We start from the raw sequence: 22,239 nt of genomic DNA, 5'->3' as shown, positions 1-22,239 counted from the left end.
AGGGGGAAATGAGTACCTAAGTTTCTCAATATTAGAGAGTTTGTCTTGTCTTTTCATTTTAGAGAAGAAGCAGCCAAAGGATAGGAAGATAAAGTAATTTTTTTCAAAATCTAAGAGTATCTGGCAGCACTCAGAATAGAAGCTTAGCCAGTGTGGTTGACTGGGCATGCAGGCAGGAACCTAGAAATCTGTAGAGTTTATCACAATGTTTAGGTATATCCAACTTCTTCCTCTCATTATTTTTACTCTTCCTGTTTTATGTCACAACAGGTTTTTTATGCAGAAAGTTATACCTACACATAAAAATATGTATGTTTACTGAGCCAAGCCCAATTTGGATGTACAGTTCACATAAAAATCACATCAGCACATTTGGATAATGCCAAAAATATTTAATAACTGAATCTAATGATCTAACTTAAGTGAAAAAGAGTGTACTGAATCAGAAACTTATATTTTGTCATTTGCTGATTAGGTCTACGAATATTTGAATGTGAAAAATTCAGGGTGTAAGAAATTCAAGAAAGGAACTTAATGAATATTTTTCCTCCAGTGGATGCAAATAGGTATAATCAACCACATATTAGTGATGATGCATCGTTAAATTTTCCAAAAAAAATTAAATCCCTACAATACTCAGTTATTATGCAAATGTGATTGTAGAAGGATATATATCTCCTTGGTGGATTAGTGGATTTCAGTGGTTTTGATAAAATTAAAAAGCCAGTAATTAAGTAATATCTGTTTTGTGTCTAGTTTTATACAGGCATAATGGGGAACACAAGAGGACCTCAAGAAGCATATAATCCAATTGAGTGAGAAGAAAACACAAGAAGTAATTAAAAAAACTATTAAGGAAAAAGAAAACAAACAAACAAACAACATTGGTGGGGGCTAGGCACCAGGGAGACTTGACATGATCTTAGAACATAGGATCTGAATAGGCAGAGGGAAGGAGAAAGAACTTACTATGAATCAGGAAAGGATGGCTTACGTAAAGGTACACATGCAAGACTACCAGTGAGACCAAGCCAGACACTCCAAAAGCTACAGTGTCACCAAACGGCCAACCTGGGTCCTCCATGCTCCTAGTACCACCACATTGTTCAACTTTCACTGTCAGTGTTAAAGGTCTATCATGGTAGTGTGTAATCTCATCAGTACTGCACGAGATTTAGGTATATAGAAACTATTATCATTTCCTGCATTGTGCTACCTTCACATTGGTTTATGTTCCACAATACTTAGTTTTTTTGTTTTTTTTTAATTTTTTTAATGTTTATTTATTTTTGAGACAGAGAGAGACAGAGCATGAACGGGGGAGGGTCAGAGAGAGAGACACACACACAGAATCTGAAACAGGCTCCAGCCTCTGAGCTGTCAGCACAGAGCCTGATGTGGGGCTCAAACCCATGGACCGTGAGATCACGACCTGAGCTGAGGTCGGATGCTCAACCAACTGAGCCACCCAGGCGCCCCTGTTTTTTTGTTTTTTAATGTTTAATGTTGTTAATATTTGACATGTAAAAAAGTATATACAGTTGACCTTTGGATAACATGAGTTTCAACTGTATGGGTCCCCTTGCACAGGATTTCTTTCAATAAATACAGTGCGGTACCATAAATGTATTTTTCTTATGACTTTCTTAACATTTTCTTTTCTCTAGCTTACTTTACTATAAGAATATAGTATATAATACATACAACGTATAAAATATGTGTTAACTGTTTATATTATCGGTAAGACTTCTGATCAGCAGTAGTCTATTAACAGTTAAGTTTTTAGGGACTCAAAAGTTATATTCAGATTTTTGCCTGTTCAGGGGATTGGCACCCCAAATACCCACATTGTTCAAGGGCCAATTGTATACCATATATATATATATATATATATATATATATATATATATATATATGTATATATATGTGTGTGTGTGTGTGTATATATATATATATATATATATATATATATATATATATATATATATAGTATATTTAGGTTACAAAGCACAGTGCTAAACACCTCAAACCACCTCCTAACTTAAGAATTAGAACATTTCCAGCAACCTACATATACCTGTGAGCACCTTCCTTATCCCATCTCCTTGTTTCCCTTATCCCTTGAGGACATCCATCATCTTGAGTCTTTAATTTCCTTCTTTAAATATAGTTTTATCACTTATGTATATTTTCCTAAAGAAGATATTAATTAGATTTGCTAGTTTTGAGCTTTACAAAAATGCATTCTATGACTTACTTTTGTTCAATCAATATTATGCTTTTAAGACTTGTTCAATTGAGAGCTGTGACTTGCCCATACTGAATTGAAAGACCCACTGTCATTTTCAGATCAGTTGCTTTAAATCAGATATGGTGAGAGTATTTACATCATCGAAAGCATCAATCTCTACAAATCAGGGCTTTCTTTCCAAAGAAAGCTGTGTTAACATTTACCAGCACACTTCTGATTTCATTCATCCTATATGTGTACTTGAAACGCAGTTTCCTATAATGCAATAATTCCACAGTGTATCCATTTTCCTGTCCACCAGCATATCAACAAAGTTTGTTCACATTTTATGGTACAGGAGACTTGTTTCTCAAGGATATTCACCCAGAAGTAGAGTTTCTGAGCTTTAGAGTGTATGAATATTCAAGATTTTAAAATAATGGAAAACTGTTTCCAAAATTGTTTATACCCCACCTATAGTGTATGAGTTTCCTTTGATCTCTGTCTTCACCAGCACTTGCCTTTGCCTTTGCCTTGGCACAAGCCAAAGATTGTAAAACAGCATCCTTCTATGGTCTTAATTTGCCTTTCCTTGATTACTAAAGTAGTCAAGCATTTTTCATGTGCTCATTGGCCATTTGTGTTTCCTCTTCTGTGAAATATCTATTCGTATCTGCTGCTTATTTTTCTATTGGTTTGTTGATCTTTATTAAATTGTACATTGTTTATGTATTCTAAATATTAATCTTTAATCAGTGACAAATATGTTGTAAGTGTATTTTGCTATTTTATGGCTTATCAATTTACTTATTTCAGACATCTCTTGATGAACAGGAATTCTTAACACTCTAGTTGAATTAAAATACTGTTTTTAATGTTAAGGGATTTCTTCCCACCTTATTCTTTTTTTAAAAAAAATATGAAATTTATTGCCAAATTGGTTTCCATACAACACCCAGTGCTCATCCCAACAGGTGCCTTCCTCAGTACCCAGCACCCATCCTCCCATCCCTCCCACCCCCCATCAATCCTCAGTTTGTTCTCAGTTTTTAAGAGTCTCTTATGCTTTGGCTCCCTCCCTCTCTAAACTTTTTATTTTTCATTCCCCTCCCCCATGGTCTTCTGTTAAGTTTCTCAGGATCTACATAAGAGTGAAAACATAAGGTATCTGTCTTTCTCTGTATGACTTATTTCACTTAGCATCACACTCTCCAGTTCCATCCACGTTGCTACAAAAGGCCATATTTCATTCTTTCTCATTGCCACGTAGTATTCCATTGTGTATATAAACCACAACTTCTTTATCCATTCACCAGTTGATGGACATTTAGGCTCTTTCCATAATCTGGCTATTGTTGAAAGTGCTGCTATAAACATTGGGGTACAAGTGCCCCTATGCATCAGCACTCCTGTATCCCGTGTTTTCCCATCTTCTTTAATATGTCCTTCTCTATCCAAATGTAAGGAAAATATTTTTCTATAGTCTCTTTTCTAACTAGCCCAATTGGATTTAACAACTGCATCGAGTTAGAATACTGAATAATGATGCAGTGATTTATCTTAGACGTCATTGTCGTGGCATTACACTACTTATTTACTTATTCAGGCAACATTTTGAAGTGCCCTGACATGATCTTAATATCCTGTGTGAAGGAGTTTGAATTTTGTCCCATAGAAAATAGAATGAAATAAGCATCTTCATGTTTAGAAAGCTAATGAACTAAAAAGAGATAAGATAGTACAAGGAGTGCCTACTTATAGGTTTGTTACCCTTGGCAGAGGAAGAGGACGAAAACACAGACTAGGCAGTGTCAGGGGAAATGAGGAGGAGGCTGGCTTGGAGGGGGAATTCTGAGGTAACACTGACATGATTCGAGGCCAACTTAATATAGGGCTGAGACAGAGGGAGGAAAACCAAGTATGATGTTGACATTCTGGCAGGCAAGGCTGAAGGGTTCAATGATGTGAAAATGAGAATATGCAATGTACATTACAAAAGCAAGCTGAAATTAGGGACAAAATTTGGCGAGTAGCCAACATATAGTTGACCTGTTTGTACCTAAAACAGGCACAGTCATTAAGAGGCTGCTGCTAAGAATCCACACATCCTGCTTCCTTTCTCCTTTGCCCTTAACCTCCTGACGCACACAGCCTGAGGGAATGGTGGACATGTGAATGGCCATTACCATGATTTGGTGTGGGGTGAGATCTTTGGTTTTAGCTTTTCTTTCTTTCTTTCTTTCTTTCTTTCTTTCTTTCTTTCTTTCTTTCTTTCTTTCTTTCTTTCTAATCTTCAAGTGCCACTAAAGTTACAGTAAATATTGTTGGATTTAAAACTTACCCAAAGAATCTGGGACTATTTCATCTGGAGAAAGAAGTACTTGTGACGTCTCTTCTGTCCTTTCTGCCAGGTTATCTCCTTGAAGCCTAAATAATTAAAAATGGTCATTGAAACCTCAAATAGTGTTGAATTGTGAAATGAGAACTATATACTACGAGGACATCGCTTCTAAACTTAAAATCAGACTTGCTTCCTCACAAGGGAATTAAAGTTTTACTAAAGCATTTGTCATATAGTGTTTTTGCTTTTCTAACCTTTAAGGAGAAGTCTTTCATCATCTTTTCTCCTATGTTCATGGCAAGATTAGTGTAGGCAGAATCTGCTTTTTTTCTCAGCCTCACTGGAGGAAGGTTTGTAAGCAAATGTTTTCACTGAAACTACAACGGGGAAGTGAGTGGAAGAAGAGCAAGAGTCCCACACAGAGTACTCTCCTGGCTTCTGGGTCCAGGGGCAGAAGAGGGTTTCTACATAGCAGCTTATCAAACACAGTTCTCCACGTTAACCAAACTTGAGCTTAAAGGCCTGCACATCAAGGTAAGTCTCAACACTGGCAGTGAAGATTCCTAATACGTATGACTGCCCGGGGTTCTCCAAGACGCTGGGTCTTCAGGAAGGGAAGACCCATGGATACTTTCAGGGCAATATATTTCTGAGCTTCTGTATGCACCTTTCTATAGTGAGACTAGCAATACCTAATTCAAACAGTCTGGATTTATATTATACTATGAAACCACTCTATCAGAAGAGGGGTTATCCATCATTGTTGGAACTCTGTCCTAAGAATAAGGTCTGCTAATGTTGGAGGATAATGTATCAAATAATCCAGAGATTGGAAGTTTCTATCAGTGCCTTACTTTTTTCTTGCATTGAGCTACTGGCAAGTGCCCTCACAGGAGACTATTAATAAAGGCATAACAAATAGCATTACTATTTTTAAAAATACAAACTTAAGTACAATTCACACCTGCACCCTGCTCAAAAGTTCAACTTTTCAACTATTTTACATCTTTGCTTTTATATACCACAGTGGAATCACAAAATAATTTGCATCTTACTTTTGCAATTTAAAGCATATATGTATGACTCTTTATCTTTTGTGTAATTATAAATATTATAAATTATATTTTCATTTTTTTCAGTGTTAAATTTTGTACATTTTTGTATATAGTACACAGTAATACTCACATATTACCTTTTATACACAAAACCATATTTACTGTATTACATAAGCTAATTAAAGAATTATCAAGGGTAATTTCCTGAGAGTCATAACACTTTTTGATCAAATATATGTGAATTTATATTTTTTGATTGACTTTACTTTGAATTAAGGTTTTAAATTTTACTTCGAAAGAGCAGCATCACTTTTAAATGAATGATTTAACTACATGTTAAATCTGACCATTATCTCTTCTTATTTTGTTTATTTCCAATATTAAATACTTTACTAATCTACAATATCAAATATTCTTTTCTGCATTTTCTTTATCTAGGACCATTTCATCAAAGTTTCAAAGAGAGAAAGTATGTAGAAACAAGTGATATGAAAGGTATAAGTAAAATTTATCATTCAAAATTGGCAATGAACGTCAACACATCTAGGTATCTCAATTTAGGTATCTCAAAAAACTTAAATGGAAAATAAATATCCAACAAAGGCAGAAAGAAGCAAAAAATAAAAACTAAGTTGTAATTTTTTTTTGCTTATTGAAAGCTTCCATAAAAATATTTAGTATTTATTAACATACTCCGTAATAAGCCTAATGTTGTAGAGATGTAAATAAATTACAAATGACCCTGATTTCACAGACTTCAATTTTGCTGAGTCGAAAAGATAAATGGCCATGCAAACAACCCAACAAACTGGGTGGCCTTGGAGCTGGCTCATCTTTGTCCAAACACTGCCCTCCAGATACCTTAAGAGGTGGATTTACCGTGATTTGGCAGCAATTGCATTGTGGAATGCTTCTCAGCCCTGCTATCCTTGAGCGCTCTGCCAATGTTTCCCGAGCTGTAATCCACACAGCACTACTTCTGTAAGAGGTTAATAGGCACTATGCAAACAAGGGTTATGTGGGCAAGTCCGGGAAATACAGTCTTAATAAAAGTTCAATCTGTTTTTTCTTTACACTACAAGAGTTTTACTTATACTCCCAAGTCTTTTCTCTGCTTTCTAAAACCTTTTCCATATGAAACACTCTTCTGCATTCTCAGTCCCTAAACAAAATGCTTCCTGCTCCTTCTTGTCATCATCAAAACCCTTTTGTCTTCTCAGAACATTAAATCCCTTTTTTCCTCTAAGACCATGACAGCGCCTCCTCTCCAAAGGAGACTGCCTAATCCCTTGACCTCAGATAACACAGAATTTGAAATATTAACCTTCCTTCTTTCTCCCTGTAAAGACTTTGCTCAGACTCAAACTTTTCTTCTTCAACTCAAGTCACTATTATCTTGAATGTTTTTCATGTTCTTGTGTATCTACCCACTAATTTCAAATCCCTTATTTCAAATCTGGAGATCTTTCCTTCTACTTCACCTTCCCTAGCCCAAGGACAGACAACCCCAAATTGGTCCGTATCAGCAATATTTAAACCCAATGTTCTGTTTTCTAACGACAAACTCTCGCCTCTTTTAGGCTCTTTTACAAACTCGCTATCCTTAACACTTTCTCTTCAATCAAATACAGGTCTCCAGTTTCTATTTTCTCCGAGGTATCTGGCCTCTCCTGACTCCAGTTCTGCACTACGCAGCTGGGACTTGTGGTCCTCAGTTCCCATGAACCTACATCCTCCTGTCATTACTGACCAACCAGACCCTAATTTTGTATTAATCCATCATTTTCCTATACATGTGCACCTGGGGCAATGCTGGAGAAAATCGGACACTCTAGAATTGGTGAGTTACAAGTCAATGGTCCCCAACTTTAAACTTGGTCTTCTTGGTTGTCTGTCTTCCATTCCTTTCAAAATCTTTACAAAACTATAACCTCTTTTTTAGGTCACCTAGAAAAACTGTATGTTAAGGAATAAAGATCTGCTACTCTCCCTCACACAGCACCTACAGAATTACCTTCACCCCAACCAGTATTTACCACTTTGCCAATTCACAAAGGGTGAGGGGCTCTCTCTCTTGTGTAAGGCTTAGACCATCCACTTAGACTGGTGATTTGAATCCTTGAATCCCAAGGGGTCCCAAGGTCCCCTCTTGGACCTTAATTTATTTTATCCACTACAATTGATTCTGTTCATCTCCACTGTTCATTTCCCACAGCATAGAAGCAAGCTCATTTGTCTTTCAGCCTTAAAAAACAAACAAACACAAAACAAAATCCCTCCCATAGTTATCCCAAACATTTAACAGCTGCTTTTTCTTGGTCATCCTTCTTTGAGCCAACCTCCCTAAATATTCTTCATTCAGCGTCTTTGCTTCCACCGTTTTCATTCATCCCTCAACTTATTTTAATCTGGTTTGTGTCTCTACCATTCTAAAATGAAATGACTCTCTAACCTTCTAATTGTCATATAAAACAGGAGCTTTTCACACCTTGTTTTTATTTAACTTTCAACTGTACTTTGTATGAACACGCTTTTCCCACTCTTTTTTACACCACCTCCCTGAATCAGCTCATCTACTCATGGTTTTAGCCACATAGAGATCGCTATTTTTCAAATCTTTATCTAGAATCCTCAGCTCAAATTTTTGTAAGGACATTTTACTTGGATGCACCATGAGCATCTCAAAGGCAACATATCCAAAAGCAAACTAATTTTCATCATCACCCTGTTTTGCATCCCACATGGCTAATCAGTTGCAGTGTTGCTAATTACACCTCCTAAGGAGATGTCCTGAATCCATCACTTCTTTATACATTACTATAGTATTGTTGTTTATTTTGATTTACCTAGATTATTATGTCATGTCCTCACAGATAGTCATACTTAGAAACTGGCCCTCCAAAAATCCATTTTCCATATGGCTACCAGCATACTCAAAACAAACCCAACCATATTACTCTAATGGTCTAAGTATTTTAGTGCAAGAGATCTTAACATTAGTATTTTTAGAAGGTTTGTGGGCAGGTTTTATGAGAATCACAATAATTCACAAGAAATGGAATGAAAAGTTTTTGGCAGATGTGCTCTTTTTGGACAGGGAGACAATAACTTCAACCAGATTTTCAAAATAATCCGTGGCTCAAAAAAGTTTAAGAACTACCATTTTTACTGGATTTTCATCACCTGCAAGATGAGTTATGGCTTCCTTATCAAGTCATTTGAGTTTCTCTATCACACAACTCCTACCTATCTCTGCAAATTCTTCTTTTATTTTATACTCCATAAACACCACTGCTTTTAATTATCTCTTATGTGACTTACTTTCCCCCATTTTACTTTTGGCTTAATCCTACTTTTTCATTCTAGATTCTTATCTTTTCAGAAGCTTTTCTTCCAGAAGTCTTAGCACCTATGCACATCTTTACCATGGCTTTTTCTTTACTATATGTTAATTGTCTGTTCTGATGTCTGTTTGTCAATAAATTCCAAGTCTTAAAGGCAGGAATTTTATTTTCCTGTCCCTAAAACCTAGCTTAGGTTGAACTTGATACATTGTAAGCTCTAAAAGATATTTCTTAACTAGTGATTAGTTCACCTTGGAGATAATGACAGGAAGATAGAGCTCACCCTATATATATGAGGAATTTTCTATAGAATATGATAATAGAGTTATATTTTCTTGAAAAGAGGTAAAAATATCCTGTGTATATTTAGGGTTAAGCAGCTCTTAGCCTAGTTAACCCTAATGCAGAGCATGAGACAGAGGCTTATGTGCAAGTGTTTGTATGATCTGGGCGGCAGGATTGAAGGACATGGGAGTAAAACACAAAAGGAGAGAAAGCCAATATAAGGATGGGTTATTGAGCCAGCCCCTGTATAGGCAGCTTCTGCATAATCCCACAAGAATTCTGAGGATTCTTATGAAACGTGTCCATTTGAAGTATGAAAGGGTAAAGAATTTATCCATAGGTTCATGGTCAAGGGTGGTCTATGAGCTTTGATAACCCTGAACTTTTAAACTGCACATAACTTGGTTGTGAGTGATCCTCACTGGCCATCCCAAGGCAGGAAATAAGACATAAAAGATACTAGCGAAAATGAGATGCTGAGGGTTACACCTGCACAAAGCTGGCTGCCGCAATTAGAAACATGTGCAGATACAGTTGCTAATAAGAGGTATTTGAAATGGCATACAAGTGGGGCAGATAACGACAGTAAATGTGTTTGGGTTTAAGATAAATCAACCAGATTTAATTTTATATTTACCACTGAGACCTGACTGAAGGAAAGGCTATTATAAATATAAGTAAACTCTTTCTCCAAGTTTGTGAGTCAACAATCAGCTTCCATTGAGTCAGTCTTAGCAGTGAACTAAGCCATGAAAAAGAGCATCCTCAGAGACTGTTGTAATGCCTATCACAGAGCCTATCATGGTACCACATGCATATGATCAATAGATATTTGTTAAGTATATGTTATCAAAAAGTTCCTGGGTCTTATAAGGTAGATTTAAGAACAATGTACCAGTCAATAGAAAGAAGATTGAAGCTCACTCAGGAGATTGGTAGGTACAGTATTGGTTCAAATTTTGCGTGTTTGGGGATGTTTTGAGATTTGGCTGATCCCAATGTCTAATTCTATAAGAAGAAGCAAGGAAACCAAAAATGGGGCCAAGTAGCAGTCCAGTCCCAGTCCAAAATGGTCAGTGGAAACACTCTCCTCCCAGCCATTTCCATTCAGATGAGGAAGTTTTGAATAGTGTAAGCAGTGGGAGAAGAGAGATGATTAGTGCCACTTCTTTTTTATACTTAAAAAAATCCAAAACACTCAAAAAGGAGACATACTTTCCTTTCCTTTAAATCTCTGGTATTGTCAATCCGATTGAACTATGTGATGTGAGGAGAGAAGATTCAAATAAGTGAATTCTTACTTTCTCATTTTGGCCTAGAAGACATTCAAATTCATGAGCACTCATCCTTCTGTTTTTATTTTATCATGCAATATATTATATATTTTAATCTTTCCTGAATACTTTCTGGAAGAAAGAAGTATCTAACTAGAATAGACACTTACTAAATGTTTCTTTGAACCAAATTGAATACACTATGGTATGTATGATATTAAGTGCCAAGCTAACAGTTCTGGCCTGTATATATAGTTCAGAGGAAATGATAAAAAAAAAATCAGGATTAACTGAAGAAACATTAATGGAATAGGTGGTACTTGAACTGAGCTTTGAAAAAGCAAAAGTTTGATTAGGTAAAGAGAGAGAGAGAGAGAGAGAGAGAGAGAGAGAGAGGAGTGTTCCAGATAAAGAGCAGTGAGATAATAGACTATATTTACTTTGGAAAAAGAAGGGCCCTTCGGGGATGGGAAGGAAGGCAATAAAGTACATAATGACAGAGAGAGAACACCAAGTATAAAAACAACTGACTGATTGCTTCAGTGAAAGAAGTATTTTGAGAGCAACAAACAGCACATCTAGGTTATAAAATGGATTCATATGAGATCTTGCACACCAAACAGGAGAAATTAGACAACATAGTAGGAAACCTTTGAAAGTTTTGATTATATGCCTAATATGACCAAAGCTGCACTGACAAAATAATATTCATCTTTGGACTGGTGAAATCTAAAAGACCATTTGGGAAATGTTTGCAATAATCCCAAAGCAGAAGATCAACAGCATGAAGTAAGGAGGGTCTATAAGAGTGCCAGGTACTGGGGGGGCTTGGGGTGGGGGGAGGCGGTGAAGCAGCAAACATGGCCAACCAAATTCCCATCCTCATGAAGCTTTCATTCTACTGACTTAAGATGATGGATAAACAAGTGAAATACACAGAATCAAGTGTTGGTAAGAAATCTGGTTCAAAATGGGGGATGTAAAATTAAAGCCAGAAAAGAAAAAAAAAAAAGTAAAGCCAGAAAAGAAAAAAAAAAAGTAAAGCCAGGAAGGCATGTAGAGAAGGTCTGGAGAAAGAGTACTATACAATTTTATATTGTGTGTCAAGGAAAGGAAAGGCCTCACTTGCGAGTAATATTTGACCCAAAATTTGAAGAGGTCAGGGAGTAAGCAAATAGATGTCTGGGAAAGAGCATCACAGGGAGAGGAAATAGTACACACAAATGTCCTGAGGCCAAGGACTGAAGCAGAGTGAAGGAGGAGGGGATTAGGAGGATATGTTGACAGAGGGGAATAGCTGGAGCTGGATGGAGTAGGACTTTCTACTGTGTCATCTAGAACGTTGATGCTGAAATATCTAGTCCTCTTCCATGATGAAAATGGAAGCCAGTGGGAATCAGAGTGATGTGATCAGACGTACACTTTGAGAAGGATGGGCTTGGTTGAGCATAGACTGTAGGGGAGAAGCATGAAAGCAGAGAAATTCTTGAGGAGCCTATTCCATCAATTTTGTTGAGAGTTGAGCTTCCCCAAGGGCGGCAATAGTGGAGATGGTAAGAAGTGGACTGATTGTGGATAAATTCTATAGCTGGAGCCAATGGAGTACACGATAAATTAGGTGTGTGTGTGTGTGTGTGTCAGAGAGAGAGAGAAAGCGAGAGAGAGTGAGGGAAAGAGAGAGAAGTATAAACAATGTCATTTTTCTGTCCTGAGCAACTGAAATCATCATGTCACCATTTGCTGAGTTAAGGAAAACTGAGGGGAAAGCAAACTTGGTGGGGATTAAGTGGAATTTCATCGGGGACGTGGTAAGTTTAAAATGCATTTTAGACACGGAGGTAGAGGTGTAGAGAGGTGGCTGGATGTCCATGTGGAGACGCTGAAAAGACTGAATGGAGCTGTGGAGTGAGGCTTGCCCTTTCTGGATTCCAAAACCTCTACAGAGAACTTCAGACTATGATATACTGCTAGTTAGGGCAGCTGTTTTGAAGAATAAGATATTCTGTTTCACTAGAAAATAAATAACATATCATAATAAATGTCAATTGGAGCAAGTGAACCACAATAAACAGTTTTAGTTTTAAAAACTTTTGAACCATTTTCTTTAAATGGCTAGAAATTAACTTATCTTCCCCTTCCAAAGTCTGCTTTTAATTCACAAAGCCTCTTTCATAATATCAGTCATTGAGTTATTTCTAAGTCTCCTTGTGAGTGTTAATACTCCGTTTTAGGATACCAGTATGTTTCTCCAGGATTATTTTTTGAGAAAAATTCTAACAACTTATTGTCACTCACTCAATTTTGAAGTCTTAAAAAAGCCAAAATTGTCATCAACACCAAAAAATTTATTGAAGAGCTTCAAAGACAAAGCTCTCCACTGAGCCCTGAGCCCGCAATCTGGCATAAGACCTGCATGGTATTTGCATGATCTAAATCCTTTGCAAGCAAGCTTTCCTGAAGTCAGAGATCAGGCCTGAGACTGCTGACACTATGGGGACACTATGGCGTATTCATTTACATTTGTGCCCCTTCGAAATAGCTATGTAATTTAAATGGCATTTATCTGAATTCACTAAACACTTATTTTAATTCTTTTCCTATCCTAGAGTGGCTGCTCTATGGAACTTTCCTGCCCTCCTCACTCAGCCCCAGTTCCGGGAATAATTCAGGAAATTATCTGGACGTTCTTCCTCCCACACTCCTTTCCAAACCCACTGACACCACCTCGGCCTCTCCCTCCCCTGGCCATTCTCGTTTGACCCTCTAGTGAATGTCTGCTCACTTTGACTCTGGCCCTTTCATGTCATCTCTCAGATTCCTTAGCAGCATTCTCTGTACCCTCAACACAGATCCACCTTCCAGAGCCTCCAGCAAACCCTACTTCCAGCACCTCGATTTCCCTTCTTATTGTAGCATATTCATTTTAAAAATCTTCCTTCCAGCATTCATCTATTGCTGTTGAGGTCACCTGAAGATAAGTAACAATGCATCAAGATGAAGCAACTTTTTCCTAAGAGCAGAATGGAGTAGAATAACCTCCTCCTTCACCAGAGGGCTTTCCTTGAATATTGGTTTTTAAATTATCTCCCTCATTCGCAAGTGTGTCTGATCATGAACCTCTGAAATATAGTGATTGATGGTAACACAGAGATAAAAAGCCACTCTCTTTCCTGCTAAATTTTCCTTTTAACTTCCTATCTCCTGAGAGTGAGATATGGGCCTGCAAACTATCTGTAACTCTCTAATGAAAATCATCCTTCTCTCCTGCAGGGCCCCTTGCAGACATATAGCTGCCATAGGTGGCCTCTTATCTGGGCTGCTAATTACTCTCCTGGCAGAGGCTTAAGAATTTTAAAGCTAAATCTAAGGAAAGCACACATGGAAAAAGATGTTATGTTTTCAATCTCTTCTGCTTTATCTCAGCTCAAAGGTAAAACTGTCAACACAAAGTAAGGTAGAGAAGATCAGGCATGGAGCAGGACTGATTCTTAGCACGCTTTAGGACCAAGGCAGATATGACCAGAACGTGGGCCACTGACTCACATACCTTGGCCAGATGATTACGTCACAAAGGGCGACACTTGTGGCATTCCAACCTTCCTGAATCTGAGGTGGCCATGAGAAAGGATTAAGATCAAATTGCCAGACTGCGTGGAGCTAAAGAAACTTCAAGAGAAAGCAGCTAAACACAGAATGCCTGAGCTAGAGGCAGCCCTGGGCATCGAAATCCTCAAGCTTCCTCCAGCAAAGCATCATGTACATTTTTAACCTGATTTCATGTCGATAATCTGGCAAAGTGGAGGTATCCTTTCAGCGTCTGCCATCATTCTTAGAGAGGACCCTTTTAAAAATCTATCTAAATAGAAATAGGCGCTTACTTGACATTGTAGACCAGTGGTTCTCAATTTTTAGTATACATTAGAATCCCTTAGAGGACATAAAACACTGATTGCTGGGATCCACCCATAGAGTTTCTGATTCAGAAGGTCTGGCATATAGCCCAAGGATTTGCATTTCTACTAAATTCCCAGGTAATGCTGATACTCATGGCCAGGGAAGTGCCTCTGTAGTGCCTCCTTTTTTCACAGCTGTGCAAGGAGATGGATTTTTCCCATCCATTCTCATGGCGGTCATAGTATGTTGCCATGACTAGAACACCAAAAATAGAGAGAGATCTACCAGAGGATGTTAGTATTTTCTTTCTGTAAATTGCTAAGTATTGACTTTTTTAGCTGACCTCTACATTTTATTCCCAAGTATGTATGATTCCATCTCAATGGGTTAAAAATCCGAGTCAGATTCCTCTTGAGCTCAGAATGCTGTGTACTTAGCCTAACTCAGAGAATTGCCAGGTCAGCAGGCATCTGGCTCAGGAGCAGCTGTAAGAGGTCTTTTTAAAGTGCTGATTTCTAACAGGTTGAAAAATGGGATTGTGTGGGGAGCCAAAACACCCTTTTGGAAAACTGCCAAAACTTTTGTTCCTTCCTTAGCCATTCCTTCCTTTAATCAGGGACCCCTTACGGTACTAAAACAGAAGCCTGCCTCACATATGTACCTGATAGAAGACCACCCTTCTTTCCCAGATCCCCTGGAAGCATCTGTGAGATTGCTGAGTCCTTCTGTATGTAGCCATTCTCTCTCCCATTCTCTGGTAGTTAAAAACAAACTCAACACTGTCAGACTTTTTCATGATATAGCACTGGGAGAGATAATGTGTCTTGCTGCCTTAGTCAGATGGCTTATGTTCCTTTCTTTGCTTTTTCCCCGTTACACAAAATTTGGAATAATTGGAATTCAGTTGCGGTAACTAGCAGAATTATGAGGTATACTGAAATTCCCAAATCATGAGTGGTATTACTTTATATCAGAGAGAGGTAAAGTTTTAGTAGGGCTCTATCTGCTGATGGCAACTGAGAAAACATTGCCAGTGATGTGCAGTATCACAACCTGAGAAATTGCTAGTAGTCAAGGAACCAGCATTAAGGAATGAACCACGGGCTGCCTCATAGCAATCCTTCTTGATAATGTTGTATATTTTGGGGAGGAGTAAATAAAGGAAGTCCTAGCAAACCTTACCAAGTTCCATCTACTTAGGAGGGTTGGTGGAAAGAGGACAGGGAAAATCTGAGAAGATTCACTTGGAAATCTGAAACCACTGTGTATTGAGGTTATAGCCTAAGAAAGGTGAGCTTAGAGAACTTCTACATCAAACAGAAAGGCTGTACCAACTGGGGATTTTATGATCTGACTTCCCCATAAAGGTAACTCTCCATGTTCCAATAAAGGACAGTAGAATACAAGACATTTAAGCATACAAACACGGTTCCCCTTTCCTCCATGCTTTAATGTAGCACTGATGCACCCACAACAGGCAATAAACAATCGCTAATTGAGTCAGTCTTACTTTAGCACTGTCTCCAAGTTTGAGATCTTTTCTATGTTTTAAGCCTGTTGTGGGACAGAAAGCTTGGCTTAAGTTTGTTTTTAGCATAACCCTATGAAATAAATATAACCTTCGATAATAAATGTTTTTCAAATGACTCAATATTAAGCTGCCATATTTATTAGTATTTGGGCAGCATAATAAAATTTTCTGACAAGCAAGTTGGTGATCTGGCAAACAAGATCCATTTAGAAAATGTTAAGTATGTGGCATCCTTGAAGAGATTAGAACAGAAAAGATAAAGGCATTCTTTTATTAACAATCTTTTTAAAATTCTTAGGAAGGAACAACACTGAATACAAATGTCTGCATAATTGGAAAAGCCAATAAGGCATAAATATACTAGGAAAATTCATCTTCTGGCATAATACTCTACAAGAAGAAATACATTCAGTGACTTACTAGGGAATATAAATACTGTTTTGTAAAATATAACTATCTTAGTCTAGAATTTATTTTTTCCAATGTGCATATCGATTGATCTCTTGCAATGATCACCGAATTTGTTTATAGTGCATTGATATCAAAATTATTGGCTTTTCTTTTGGAGAATTTCATGCTCTGGTTTGAGCACTAATGTTTGTAATTGAAAATAAATACATACGCTAAAAATTTTGATTTTTATTCTGAAATGTCATCAGAAAATTCAGAATTTAATGACAGTATTCTTTGTTTTAACAGTAATAATATCTCTAGTCTGATTTGTTTCTAAAATATTTATTTTATATTAGTAAGGCTAATTAACTGTTCAGTGATTATGGAACTAATTAATAAAAGACACTAATAGAGATAAAATTAATATAATTATACATTTGATATGACTTATGCAGGCCATTCAGGAATTGTGACCCAATTATAAAGATAATTAGCATAACAAATAATTGAAAGTAATTGCAATTTCAATTTTACTACAAAGTGTCTAGGGAGGTCCAGAATGTCAAGCAAGTGAATAAATAAGAATCTTTCAGATATAGATAATGATATGAAATATAATTTTTCACTTTTGTTCCTATTTCTTACGTAAGATACCCCATCTTTTGTCAATATGGAAACAAAAATGAGGAAAAAAATAGGAAGAGTCATTTAAATCAATCTTCCCATATTATGACAACAAAATAAAGTCCAACAGTGCTATTGCTATTTGAAAATTATGTCTAATTCTGGGGCGCCTGGGTGGCTCAGTTGGTTGAGCGGCCGACTTCGGCTCAGTCACTGTGGGCATTCTGTGTGTGACGGTGACTTGAAGCTCTCTTCTGTTTCTGCTTCTGAGAGGTCGGTGTATAAGGGTGGCTCTTAAGAAAATGGCATACTTGGGGCGCCTGGGTGGCTCAGTCGGTTGGGCGTCCGACTTCGACTCAGGTCACGATCTCACTGTCCGTGGGTTCGAGCCCCGCGTCGGGCTCTGTGCTGACAGCTCAGAGCCTGGAGCCTGTTTCAGATTCTGTGTCTCCCTCTCTCTGACCCTTCCCTGTTCATGCGCTGTCTCTCCCAGTCTCAAAAATAAATAAAAACGTTAAAAAAAAAAAAAAGAAAGAAAATTATGTCTAATTCCAAAATAGGACCAACAACTTAGCTTTAAAACTAGGAGGTAGCACTATATAGTAGCAAGATTGGGTCTTTCAAGTGTGAGCAGGATTAAAATCATTAAAAAGTGTATTTAAGCAAGACTATATGTTAGAATGCCTTCAAAATTTACCATTTTCACATTATGCTTGGTATTCATGGTTGTATATATATGCATTACATATAAAAACTAAGGAATTACATAAATAAAGCTGAGGAACTCATGGTTTTCTATCACAGCAATTTCTATAATCATTTCATCCAGAGAGGCAGCATTTAGACAAGAATCCTTTCTCAACCAATCATCATATATCAAATCACTTGAATAACATATTTTTATCATGTGTCATTCCGTCAAACACCTTGTTTTAATGTTCCGAAAGGAAAAAATGCCAAATGCACTTAAGACCTATTCTTATTTTCCTAAGATTTTTTAAGGCATCTGCTTTTCTTACATAATTAATTTGGTGATGAAACAGTTGCTATCCTATGTCCAAAAGTATAGCCCTTAGGAAATACCCAGTAAAATAAAACAAACAAACAAAACTTTAGTTAGGGGCACTTAAAAAAAACAGGCTTATAAAAATTGGAATTTCAGGGCCATCTACTTAGGAAATGAGTAGATGTTTGGGGATATTGCTTGTATTGAGGGAGATTATTCATTTCAACAACAAAATAGCATCTTGTACAACGCAACATTCCTCCACTCTTGTGGTTGCCTCTTCCCAATTTGTACCTCCTTCCTAAATGAATGTTAAAAGTCATCAACAGCAGCGTGGGAGGTGTAACACTCCAGTATGCAAGTCGCTGGGAATTAACTTGCTCAATGACGCTCAGCAAGTAAGTAGCAAAACTGGGACACTGTTAGACTCTGAGGTTCAAGGCCTTAACTACACACTGTTCTTGTTTTCACAGGCTCAACTAATAAGATGAAACATTATTTCATTGAATCAATTATCAAATCATAGCAACTCAATCTGAAAATAAGGGTTCATGACCTCATCACCACCTCCTAATACCATCACCTTGAGGGGTAGGATTCAACATATGAATTTTGAGGAGACACAAACATTCAACTAGAGCATCTAAATATTCTTTTGACAAGCTAATATTTATGCGAAGAAACTTAAATAGAATTTGAACTTTAAATAAACTCACTAACAGCTGGAAAGAAGGCCCCTGATATGAAGCACTGTTATAACTAGAATCAAGATACCCATAAAATTCATGATGCTTGTAGGGTCTTCATTCTACAAGAGCAACTAAATAATTTTATCTTAAAACATAGCTAGAAAACAGATATCTAAATAACTGACATCTCAGGTTGAAGTTATTACTACATTGGTTCTACATTTCTAATATAACATCTAAGTCACAAAGCTCATAACCTACAAAAACAGGATAAGTATTTCATCTGAATAACATGGGCAAAAATTTATGTCTGCTCTATTTGTACTTTTGTAACCTGACAAGCAGGTTTTCAATTTCTTATAAATAACATTCCTGAATCCACCCCCTTAGCCTTTTATCCCCAAAATGGACCTAGGTAGTACAATAAATTATTTGAAAAATATGCCTAATTCCAAAATAGGACCAACAGTTTGATTGCTTTAAAACTAGGAGGCAGCACTATATAGTAGCAAGAATTGGGGCTTTCAAGTCTCAGCAAGGTTAAAATTCCACCTGTCCTACTTACTAGCCTTTTGACCTCAAGCAGGTGACTGAGTCCCTTTGAACTTCTGCAAAATAAGGCTAAAAAGCACGCACTTGGAGGAGGTGTTTGTGGGGATCAGAAATCTTTCCAAATGCCTCAAGTGGCGGATGGTACACAGCTGGTACTTCGTATCAACCATAGCTTCAAAATGCTATTGGAGCAAGGGATACCCTGCTTTGGAAGCAATTTCCAAATCCATGCTTCAATGTACATATTTGTTTTAATATTACATATGAGGCCATTGAATTGATCAGTTTGGCTGAATTCATTCACAGGGAACTTAGACTGCATTGATCATCTCTTCTAGCACTTTACAGACATAGGAGGTTTGAGTCTTAGCTATTTGGTAAATGTCAGTTCTGATTCTGAACTGCTACATCCTTTATGTGTCCCTCCCCACCTGTTTTCCTGACCATTGCGCTTGGAGAATTTAACAGGCTATTGAATTTAATCTGAACTCTTTATGCCTCTGAACTCTTCATGTTAACTGCAATGAAAGTGATAGTGAGGAGCTCTGGCTGTGGAAAATAAAATAAATAAAGGATAGAGTGGAAAGTTTGGGATAACAATAGATTCACACGTTAAATATATGTGTATTCATTCATGGACTCTCTCACCACTTCCATTATTAGAGATCATTTTTATCCAGAAAAGTGTTTACTATGTCACTTATATAGTACCTTAGTTTCAAAAGGCTATAATAATAAAACGACTGGTACAAATTACTGAATTTTTGAGATTTACTAAAACAAGATATTTGATAAGTATATAATTTACATAAATGATCATATTCTCATTTTAACTGTTGTATTTCAATAGCATACACAGTTAATGCGATATAGTAAATAATACATAACAAGAGTAATTACTCTAAATTGTTATCACTTATTTTGCTGAATTCAACATTAACACTGTTTTCCTTTTATCATATGAATTTTTAATTTTCTTTTTTTTTTTTTTTTACAAACAGGCTATAATGCTTCCTTTTTTTCTAAAATTCTTCCAGAAAGGTAAACAAAATTGGATAAGCATTTTAAAGAAATAAACTCGATTTGCACATTTAGTGTTTCTTATTACTATTGGTTATACATTAAAGGCTAACTATTCCGCTAATTTAAAAATCATTCTCAGAAATCACATATAATGTCACAGACTAAAGTTGGCCAATCAGACAGAATCAGTTCCACCTGTTCAAGTCTAAACTTAGACAACAGTAGAAAGATGTAATGACGATTCATGACTTTGGAGAAAGGAGAATGGCAAGGTATCTAAATGATTATCTCTTACTTAGAACAATATGCTTCTCTATAGACTATATGAATATTTTTTACAACTTGAATTTTTTTGCAATGCCAATACCTACCCAAACTGGCCCCTAATCCTAGTTATGTCTATCAAAAATTGTCTTTCTGCGATGTGGAGTCATTTTACAGAGAACGTATTTAGGCCCTCTCCAATGTTCTTCCTCTTCTTGACTGGTAATCTTGTGTTTTATTTTTGCTATGAAGCAGACATATCCCAGGCCAACAGTGACACACATTGATTCTCAGAAGAAAACCCCATCACGCTCTATTTTTATGAGCTCATTGAACATTTTAAAATAAACAAATATTTGGTTGGTCCCACGGAACTTCATTCAGATGGTGAAAGAAACAGGAAGTAGAAACAAATGAAATAAAGCAGATGAAAGAAACAGAGAAATAAACAAAGCCCCCCTCCTGTGGATGTTACACATAATGCTTACTGTTTTTATGGGGATTTTTTTAGTTTGCTTTAAAAAGTCAATGTCAAGACATTAGCCAACCTTTAAAACAGTCCTGAAGGTAAGCAGAGTGGCACTCCATGTCTGCCCCTGCTATCTGCAAGTAACACGGACTATGGCTACACTCAGCCACTTGCTGGCTTGTACAAATGTCTCTGTGCACTTCTAATGCTTATTGATTATTTTCATAATTTGAATGTGAAAAGTTTCCCCAAAGCTGGGTATGAAAAAATAACATCCGTAACATCTTTTTTTATGGTTGTAGAACTACCATCTATTTTTTTCTTGTAATAGTTCAAAAAGCTATGTATAGATTCTGATTTTGCACTACAATAAAAACTTAAAAGCTCTTGGGAGATACATTTTCTTTCTGAAGCTGAAATATGATTGATCAAATATGTCATTTTGATCTCTACCCATGTTTTAAACTTGTATATGTCACAGTTTTTTGCTTCTTTGTTTCTCTTTCTGTGTAGTATCAAGAGGAGCAAAGCAAAACAGCCTTAGAGCCCCTTAGAGCACTGGAGTCCTAGTGCTAAGTCTACCTAACATAACAGGGCCACTGAACCTAGTCAGGAGATTATGAAAGACAAGACAGAAGAGACGCCTGCTGACTAGGGAGAACGGCAGTGTACTGTCTATACAGAAGCTTCACTGTCATGAATGGTGCCAAGGCAGTCAGATCATACCGTCTATCTGGGAGGCACGATTGCTCAGTGAATGGAGGTAGGCAGGCTATCAAACTCATGTTACTTGTCCTCAACAATGAAAAGCATCTTTCTCGATTCTTTGGGGAGGCAGAAACCCATCCCAGTGTTGGGAAAAGGGGACCTAAATGGACAGCGTCCTGAGATGATAATTCACCTTGAAGTAAAGCTCCATCACTCCAACTAGTGGTTTGCGTCTCTTCCTGGGAACTCTAAAAGACCTTGCCGATCCACGAAGGCTCCCACCTGGTCGGACTGGAGGAACTGGCTCGGCAAGCAATAGATGTACGAATTCAAGCTCGTTCAGAGCTCTAATCAGAGCTGAGGAAGATGGCTACAATACTGCCTCAGTCCATTCAGGCTGTTATAATAAACTACCACCAACTCATGGCTTACAAACAATAGAAATGTACTTCTCACAGTTCTGAAGGCTCTGCCTACCAGGTCATCCTATTGCCCGCAGACCTTCCACTAGAGAGTTATTTGGCATCTGTTTCTATTTCAAGCAATCAAGCACTCAC

General features: G+C 37.1%; 1 protein-coding gene and 1 long non-coding RNA gene across 2 annotated transcripts in view; one reads left to right on the top strand and one right to left on the bottom strand.

Annotated features, from left to right (window-relative positions):
- Positions 1–22,239, bottom strand: part of CF2H8orf34 (chromosome F2 C8orf34 homolog) — a 401,924-nt gene that overhangs the window by 89,910 nt on the left and 289,775 nt on the right. The window contains 1 exon segment of the mRNA XM_042924126.1: positions 4,572–4,657. Coding sequence (XP_042780060.1) covers positions 4,572–4,657 — 86 coding nt within the window.
- Positions 14,127–21,772, top strand: LOC122211052. Its single transcript, XR_006198444.1, has 3 exons — positions 14,127–14,331; positions 15,040–15,150; positions 21,488–21,772. It is a non-coding gene; the product is annotated as an uncharacterized LOC122211052 (long non-coding RNA).

The sequence above is a fragment of the Panthera leo genome, chromosome F2, assembly GCF_018350215.1.
Source record: "Panthera leo isolate Ple1 chromosome F2, P.leo_Ple1_pat1.1, whole genome shotgun sequence".
In the NCBI taxonomy this organism is placed as follows: domain Eukaryota; kingdom Metazoa; phylum Chordata; class Mammalia; order Carnivora; family Felidae; genus Panthera; species Panthera leo.
The sequence above is the reverse complement of the archived record's forward strand: the minus strand, read 5'-3'. Positions and strand labels throughout refer to the sequence as shown.